The sequence below is a fragment of the Acanthaster planci genome, linkage group LG10 (assembly GCF_054643075.1).
Source record: "Acanthaster planci isolate LZ-2023a linkage group LG10, COTS_SCS, whole genome shotgun sequence".
NCBI lineage: Eukaryota > Metazoa > Echinodermata > Asteroidea > Valvatida > Acanthasteridae > Acanthaster > Acanthaster planci.
In genome coordinates this window covers 8,561,840-8,571,002 of record NC_141786.1, presented here as the reverse complement: position 1 = coordinate 8,571,002, position 9,163 = coordinate 8,561,840, and the positions used below count along the sequence as shown (strand labels likewise).

The 9,163-nt window shown below is 40.8% G+C and overlaps 1 protein-coding gene across 1 annotated transcript; it reads right to left on the bottom strand.

The window, feature by feature from the left end:
• Positions 1-672: 672 nt before the first annotated feature.
• Positions 673-8,737, bottom strand: LOC110985027 (uncharacterized). The gene is made up of 4 exons (XM_022245721.2): positions 8,399-8,737; positions 6,138-6,185; positions 4,433-4,579; positions 673-2,218 (listed from the first exon to the last, which is right to left on the bottom strand). Exons 1-4 carry the CDS (start codon positions 8,400-8,402, stop codon positions 1,932-1,934), a joined length of 486 nt encoding a protein of 161 aa, XP_022101413.2. The 5' UTR covers positions 8,403-8,737; the 3' UTR covers positions 673-1,931.
• Positions 8,738-9,163: the final 426 nt, after the last annotated feature.

Sequence of the window (9,163 nt, the reverse complement as noted above, 5' to 3'; positions counted from 1 at the left end):
TCACGTTTTTAAGAAATGGCACAAAGAAACGCGTCTTCCTTTTTTATTAAGTAACCATGCTATTGCCATAAAGTACATGTACATGTACAACAGTATTTTGAATGGTTTTGTCCTTGCACTGACACACGTTTTCACCTCGCTCGAGAGTTAGCACAGAAAAAAAGACTCATACGCTTACCGGGGTGGGTCTCGAACCCGCCACATCCTGCTTACCAGTGCAGACGCAGCCCTGCATGCATGTATACCTTTTTCTTAGTTAATAATAAGCACTTGTTTCTTCACAGTGAAAACTGAAATAGCTATTTCTCCCCCAAATATCATTTTGAATAAGCTCGAAGCCACATTCGGTTTTGAACCCCCCCCAAAAAAAAGCTGGATACGCCGCTGCTTCAGTCTATCACCAGCTGCAGGATTCAACGTTATCGTGGCTCGGGAACCAGGGTAACTGCAGGTACCCTTCCCCCCGTGATGCTGAAAGGGCTGTGTGTTACTCCCCAACCCCTACAAGCGAGAGACGTTGCACAGGAATTGGACCATTTGACTTCAGAAATGATACTAGAACCCCAGGGAAGAATTATTTTACGGATGGAAAAAAGAAAAGCAGCGTGATCACTCAGTCTGCTTATTTAAACAAACAATCACGTTACAAAATCATCATGACTATTATACCGCTTCAGTAAAAGCAACACCAGCTTTTTATTAAAGCACAAACATGTCTCTCAAAAATTTAATTTGTCAATGAGACATTACAAAAAAGCACGCTACCTCTAAACAGAAAAAAAATCGACCGAGATAAAAAGTGACGTCATTTTACGAATTTAGTCTATCAATGGCTTTTTTTTTCGTAAAAGGGTTCCCCTTGTGATTCTCCTGGCAATATACTGTCCTATAGAATTGCATCGAATCCTAATACCGAACGAAACTAAAAAAAATAAGAGCCAATAAAAAAAGGCATGACGTAATTTTTTTATGACGTATTATACGTTGGGTATAAGTCATCTCTGTAGAATACAATGTACCTGAATCGAAGAGAAAAATGGTAAGTGGTAAATGCATAACGGCCTTTTATAACAAAATAAAAATTGTGTCATGGTTGCACTGTAAAATCAGCATTTACCGGCCACATGTACGAGCACATCAGTCACTTTTACTCTGGGTCAACCTTTTTTCAGGTTCTTTTCTGAAAATGAGAAGAGAATAGGAAAATGACGGTAAATAGAGAGTAATAAGATTTTTTCATTGCATCTTTTTTGTTTCCAGGGTGATCACAATAATTATTGGCTACTACCTTTGCGGCGAGTAAATTTGTAGTTGGGTTGATTTACACTGGACATTCAATGAACGATTGCTTCCCTGACAAACAAAATTTGGCATTCTCTTCTTCAAAGAGGCATTTATAGCCTTTAGAACACGTTTTGATCAGAATGTTTTAAGTAGCTTTCCTCCGTCTACGGCCGTGATAGAGCTCATTAAGGTCGAGAACCACCCCACTAGGCTCTCGGCTGAAGAACTAAGATAAAGCTACCTGAGGTCTATAGCTTAACTGCTAGTGATAAAACGAGAGTCTAACTCGTAATACCCAATATCAACATCTTGTCTTACTTTTCTTAAATCCATCAAGTGATGGTAGTAAGAGCAAAGAGCAGGCCGAAAAATGACCTGGCTTTACGGGTGTAAAGACGGGCAAACGAGTGCAGTAATACGCATAGAGAATACAGTAAGCATGAGACAAGGTATATAGAAACTGGCAAATATGCAAAGCCTAACTGATGCTATAATGCGATGCTAGTCAAACAAAGCCATGAACAACGCGATCTACATCGCTTTCCTACTGTGTTTGGTGACCTAGTCTACTGATCGCTTTTGTTGCCGCAAGGTGTTCTGAAAGCCGTGCCACACTTCCCTTGAGCGGCCTCTCTCACAAGCAGTCCTTACATATTTAGTGCGGACTGCACAAAGGCCAAGACCAGGATCGGCGCCAGGAACGGCTGGAGAGAGCCAACGCCGTTGCAGCCGTCCTCGTTGCAGAAGCACATGTCACCGTTGATGGTGATAGTCAGTTCACCGACAGATGGCGCACCAGAGGACACCTGTTCAATCAGGCGTCGCATGTACTTGGTGGCCTCATCTCCGGAGAAGCAGCGGTTCGGTGGGGCAGCGAAGTTCACAGGCACAGCGTTGCAGTCACGGATCAAGCCGTTGAAAGAGACCTTGTTGTCTGGAATAATAAAAAGTAACAAACTGTAACGAGAAAAACAAGTACATGTAGTATCTTCCGAGTTCATTCAGCCGCCCGAGATTGCGCCAAATCCTTTGATTTGTTTTTCACTGCAAATTGGCACGTGATGCGACTAGGGTGTAAGAGTGGAACTATCCTGTATTCCGCCGTTTTCCATTTTTTGAAAAGTCTCGTTCGCAAACAAACAGATAGGCCTATGCTTCCTGTGACTTGTAACGTCAAACAGAATTCTTCAATCAGGACGGATTTTCAATCGCCCACTCTCTCATGCACCCAACATCTTTATTTGTTTTTACTTTGTTGTGACCGGTTTTCATTTCCTTTTTTTCACGGGTACACATTCGGTAGGATGTCGATACATGTCTTTGCGGACATGTACGTCAATCATTTCTGCGGTTCTTGTCTGCCTCTGCAAGAGCCTTCGTTTTGATCTGAACAATATTATTTACAACATTAACAGGCTAAACAAACAATGTTATTTACATTGCATATTGGGTATAAATGGGAATGTGGCACTGAGTATGTCGGATTGCTTTCAACACAATGATTATTCACTTCCTAAAAATCAAAGTCTGGACCCTGAGTGTTTGGAATGACCTCGACGCCAGTGCTGACTGTGACTCAGGACAATGGTAGCTTATTGGACAAGGATTGTGTCAAGTGCAACCAGGCCACTCGCGGCTGAGTAAATGGGGTGAAATTTAGGATGTCAGTTGGAATGCACAATTTTGTATGAAGAGGCACTGAAAACAGACAAACTGGGCTTGTATTGCGTTGATTACCGATGATTTCAAACGGGGAAGGGGCCGCCCCTTGAGCACACAACCCCGTTTTTACAGAGCAGCTTTAATCACTACAAATGAAAGATCAATGAAAATTTACTTCTCTTTTGTGTGTCTTGGAGAAAAAATAAGTCAGGGAGATTCAAATGCATTTTTTGAGGAGATATGTAACACAATCCTTTCACTAGTAGGCCTCCCGCGGTAGGCAAATTCCGTCTACCCGCTTGTAAACGGGGGCAGTCCAGACTTTGGTCAATTAAAACTTTCCTCCGGCAAGTGAACATACCTTTAAATAAATCGTTTCCGACCAAAAATGCAGTGGGAGTTCAGCCTTTTAAGCCCAAGTGAAAGCTTGACCCAGATTTTTAAGGGCAGACGAGGAGTGTCTGCTGTGAACTCATGTTTTTGTAAAAGACTGTCTGTCATACTGCATGGGGGGAGGTGTTAGTCATGGCGTAGACACGAACACGAAGTAATAGGTAGGCGGTACTGGATTCTGGCTGTACAGGTAACTGTATGGAGGAAACCAAGCATGGAAATACCGTGCGAGGTCGGTAGAGCGAGGTCTTTCATATTCGGCCCAAAAATTATCTTTACTCTAGACACTGAAAAATAGTGCTCACCCAACATGATTACACCCATTCCACATTCACAGTTGAAAAAAAATCCAGTTCTTGGTGCAGGAACGCATGGTTTTTGCTTTGTGTCACGGATGGTTGAAAAACAACACTTGATGATTTTTTGCTCATTTGTTTAAGACTCAGCTGCTGGGTACACAAACGTTTCTTAGGACATAACTGACTGAAAAATAGATTCAACTGAGCACATCAGCAGCACAATTTTCACATAGATTCAAAATTCGTTGAAATCCATTCCCTCAACAATCCACAAAAAATGCACGGTTTGCCGTTGTGACTGACCTACTTTTACACGATCTTTCCAAATTTTATTATTTCGTGCTTTGCAGACCAAACGACTGCTATCCTGGACGTGGTGTCCTTCAACTAACAACAAAATGATTACTGGAATACCTGCTAGTAAGGTATGATGATGAGTACAGAGAGTAGGAAGAAATGCAAGAATCACTGGTGGCGTTACCCCAAAAAATAAAAATGCAAGAAGACAAAAGGGGAGCGAACGAGATGAAAAATAAAGATAAATGAGGATGCAATAACCTATTCATGTAAACATTTCAACATTGACCCCTTTCCACTGTACTTTTGGATTTGTCTTGTTTTTTTTTTGTTTCACTGATGAGTGCTTGCCCTCTTCCCTCAAGGAAATTCATCCCCCAAGAAAAGAGGTTTGCTCCCCTCATAAAAATCTGACCATGCACGTGAACAATGCATAAACCTATACACTTCAAGCAAGTAATGTCGACTAATCCCTTGGAAAAGAAACATGCACTCACCCCCGACTGAGCCAGAGAATTCCCCGTCAAATTTGACGCATTGGTTGATAACCAATCCTGTGATGTTTGGACATGTCACCAGACTCCCGAGCTCGTTGTTCTGACAAACTGTGGTAGGCGCACAGACGTAGCATCTGATGGCAAGAGCTTCAAGGACAGAACAATCCGGAGTTCAAAGTGTACATTTAGCCGCAAGAATTTTTTTCTGGAACTCTGCACTCTTCTTCAATGAATTAAAAGTCTTTTACATTCCTATTTGGTTTAAGTGCTCCACGGGCTCTGTTGCTATGATGGTATCCAGGGAAGACACAGTTCGGTGCATAATTTTCCTATTCAAATTCCGAGCCATGAGTTCACTGACTGACAGTATTACTAAGAAAGGAATAATTGTAAATGCCTTCTTACTGCTATAACAAAAACAGCCACAAAGCAACAAAGAAGAGAAATCTATTCCAGCAAAATTTACAAAAATGCAGGACCTTATGGTGTACCTTGTCGACAAACAAACTTACCGTCAAAAACATTATGGCTTTCTTCCTGGTATGATATCACAGTTTTGTTAATGAATATGGAAATACTTATCAGCATGAAAATCAACACGGCAGTACCCTTTGAAAAAGTGTACTATATAAAACTTGAAAACAGGGTTAAGTGAGACACAAATGAATATTTTCTAGGTTTGCGTGAATGGATTGCATCTCCCTTTACGGCACATGAAACCATGTAATTGACTGCAGTGGCCACAAAAGGCTGCACATACAAGAAAGGAAGAAGGCAAAACAAATACATATCAGCAGTCACCAAACCCACTTCGAACTCAATCAACTCTAAACAGACTAAACTTAACCTGACCCTAAACAAGCAGCACAGTAATCCCCAACAAACCAGTTCCGCGCCATCAGCCCAACTGCGCCCAGTTCAGCTCAACCAAGCCCAACCAGTCACTCCATCTCAGCTCGACATCCCATCCCAATCCAACAAAGCAATAATAAGTACCCGTTCCAGCATTCCATCTCAGCCCCATCCCAACCTGAAAAACCCAACCAACCCTAAAACTAAAAACAACGTAGACTCCATGACAAAACCATACGTAACAATGCCAAAATAAACCAATTGAACCCCGTAAACAAAGCACTGCAAAGCAATCCTGAATATGCTATACACAGATTACAGCGAGTTTCTAACGCAAAATATATGCCCTTTGATTTAAATAACGGGTTTTGCCCTTACCCAACGTATATATTGATAAACGTTGGGTAAGGACAAAACCTGTTATTTATAATTAACATCTTCCCAACGCAAAAAAATACATCTTGAAAATATCCCATTTGGATAACCCTGAAGAGAATCCCACAGGTCCAAGAAGTTTCCATTGTGCTGCACAGGACAGGACACAGTCCAATTTTGCTCTTTTCAGAGTGGCCACCAAGACTGATTTGTACAGGCTCCTTCTATTTTTCGGCGCATTTAACCAATGAAGAAATGTAAACCTTCAATGTTCAGCCCATAAGCATTTTACGTGTATTTTCATTCTAGATAGGCCTCCTAGACAAAACAACATACAAAGGCATACACGTCAAGTTTGGTATTGAAAGCAAAATCTCTTCAATATGTCATTAAGAATGAGTTGTTTGCTGATAATGCCAATCTTTACTGCAACCCACAATGACATAGATCTGACCTTTGTCAGGAAATGTATACATACCGCCAGATGCTGACATGGCAATGAGGAAGACACTCAGCAGTTTACAGTCTGCGTGAAAGAAAAAAAAAGGAATAGATGTATTAAGCAACAGAAACATACAAAAATTGAATAAGCTTGGGTGTTACGCTTCCTGGGGACTTTGGACCTGAAAATGTACGTGCTTGTTTTGTTGCCTTGTATTAAACTGTGTTCTTTTTCTAAACGCTGGGAGGTACAACTGAACTTAAAATCTAAACATGGTGTTCATTATAATCAAGTGATAATCCATTCTGCATCCATACATTATACGTTATATCAGCTTAAATTAACCACTTACAGCATGAGATTTAAATTTCATTAGCACTAAAGGGTATTGGCGGAAAATAATGGAATTCGAATTTTAAGCCGCTTTAAACAAGCGTCCCCGATGATAAGCACTTAATATGTTATACACACGTTAAACGCACTGCGTGTTCGAATGTTTAAATGTTTAGTTTATAAACACGTCAAACGTTCTTGGGTTTTACTGTGCATAAAAACGAAAAATGGTCCAAATACCAGCTACTACAGCAAATAAACACGAAAACACAAGGCGCATTTGAATGGGTTGTACCATGAACCGTTAATTTAGTTAGCTAGAGTAAAATGGAATGTGGCTGTTATTTTGAAAATAGGTGGACTGAATTTACAACATTATGTAGGCTTTTGACCTCAGCCAAATAATCATCAGTGATTTGAGCCTATAAGCCATAACGTAGGTCTGAAGCACTTTCGTTTATTTTCTAGAAATGCCCATCTTATCAACTGTAGTAGCAAGACACCGTATCTGGAACAAAGGTTATTGCTCAAAGTCACGGACGACACGGCACAGACATGGGGGAGGGGACAAACGTTGCATTTATTTCCCATTTTACTGTAGCATTAGGCTTGTTTTGTTGGTTCTTGTCCTCCAATTAAATTCATACAACCAGATGACGACCAACTATTTTATGAGTTAAATTCGCGCGGCTTTTCTCCCGCTTATCTCAGTCAAACGTTTCCCGACGACTACAATTGGAACGACATCGTCAATAGACCAACTTTGGATTAAGGCCAAAAACATTCCCGCCTTTTCCAACAAGATATACACACTGGTAACCTTTCTGGTCAGGGCCAATCGACTCCAGTTCTTTGTGTTTACATGCTGACTCCACATTCTTGCGCGGCAGAAACCAGGGCTAATGTGAACATTGACTAAGGGTTCGCTGAACCTTCTCCAGGCGGGGGGGGGGCGCTGAAGCTACAGCGTGTCCGTTCGATATGCTTAAATTTCCTTCCTGAATGGTGGGGCTACATTTTGGGATTTCTACGTCTTTCTCGAAGAAAGAGAAATAATGTGACCAGAAAAAAAAATCGCCTGTCTTTCATTACCCCCACTCCAAAGTTTAAAACTCCCGCAGGAATCCAAAAGCTGCCAAGCTGCCAAGAAATTAGTGTCACATCCAAATTCTTTTTATGACGCATATTTCTTCGACTTTAGTTTTTATGAACTATTTTTTTCCAAGATCTTTCTTACGAGATTGTTTTTCCAAAGTTCGTTTGTTGGGGACATAATACTCTCCAGTTTGTGAAGAAAACATTGTTTCTAGATTTGGAAGCAAATTGTTTTTATGAGATATATTTCCAAATTCGTTTTGGGTGTTATATTTTTTAAGTTTGGATTTTCAACAGATTATCTCAAATCTGAATGTATGTACAACCTGAAAATTAACTCAGAAAAAAGCCCATATCAAATACAAACACATTTCATCAAAAGTGCATGTTAAAAAATTAACAATGGTCAAGTCTTCAAGGCTTCTTTTGGGAGTGAGTGCAATTTTTCTGCGGTGACTTGCTTTTGTTTTGGGGGTTTTTTGTACAAATAAGTGTCACAAAAGTACATTTCATGCAGATGGTTATACATTTCTTTATAATGCAATTAGTAATGAAGAAGTCCAACAAATTTGATTTAAACTAGTCATGTCATTGTCAGGCGGACTGGTGTATAATTCCTACGTATCGTGAAAGTCAACAGATTTTCCTGAGTGCAGTTCAACAGCGGTCAAGGTGCCTTTTTCTTATGATGCAGCAAACTGTACGGAGTCTTCGTGCCGGTGTATGTGTTTTAGTAATGATGATGGGTTAATGTCCTTTGTGAACAGCACGTGTTTACTGCTTTTACTGCAGTCTGAGGTCGAACTCATCTGTGTAAATAGCTCGTTTCAATCTCTAATGAACGTTAAGGAACAAATAACTAAACTCACCCATGGTGCTATTCAGTTCAATACCAACAAAAGCTGCGATTTTGCTGCAGATCCACAAAACCCTCCTCTTTTTTCTGGGTGGAATACGATTGTGATCACCAGATGTCACACGACGCTATCAGTGTTCTGCGTATGTTGCGTGGGTGCGGCTTTCTCTCGATATCTCACGCCAGGCTCTTGATATTTCTCACCAGGGAAAAACCCTAAAACAGCAACACCACCACTACTAGACTGGTTCCCGTCCTGTACCTAGTTTTCAGACGTCCTCCGAAGTTAGCCCGTGTCCGAAACAGGCTTCCAGAGCTATGGCTAACTCTATTGCCTGCGCGTCTCAGCTTATTTCCGATGGAGTGAATACCTAGACCTAGCTCTAGACAACAGATTCGGATGCAGCCTTAGGGACTGCACGCATGTTCACCCCTTCCACATAGTTTGTGCGCATGCGCAAAAATTCTGCAAAGTCGTCACTTTCTGTTGCTTGTTAAAATGGCGACGCCAGCCAGCAAACGACTAAAATCCATCTGCGATTATCTTCCGTATTGGGTAAACGTTTGCTGAATTTATACACGGACCAGAGAAATATAATCAAGCTTTTGATTTTTTTTTGTGCTGTGTTTCTTGTTAATCAAAAGTGACATTTTGCAGAAAACGGAGTAAAAGATGTCTGTGTAGGCCTACATTACATTTCCGAACGTAAAAAGGGGTATTTTAAAATAGAAACAAATGTGGAACACAGACAGCAATACTGCTGACAGTAAGAGAAAA

Coding starts and splice junctions, on each gene's coding strand:
- LOC110985027 (XM_022245721.2), bottom strand. Junction 4,580..6,137: donor TGCCATGTCAGCATCTGGCG/GTATGTATACAT, acceptor CTGTCCTTGAAG/CTCTTGCCATCAGATGCTAC. Junction 2,219..4,432: donor ATTCTCTGGCTCAGTCGGGG/GTGAGTGCATGT, acceptor TTATTATTCCAG/ACAACAAGGTCTCTTTCAAC.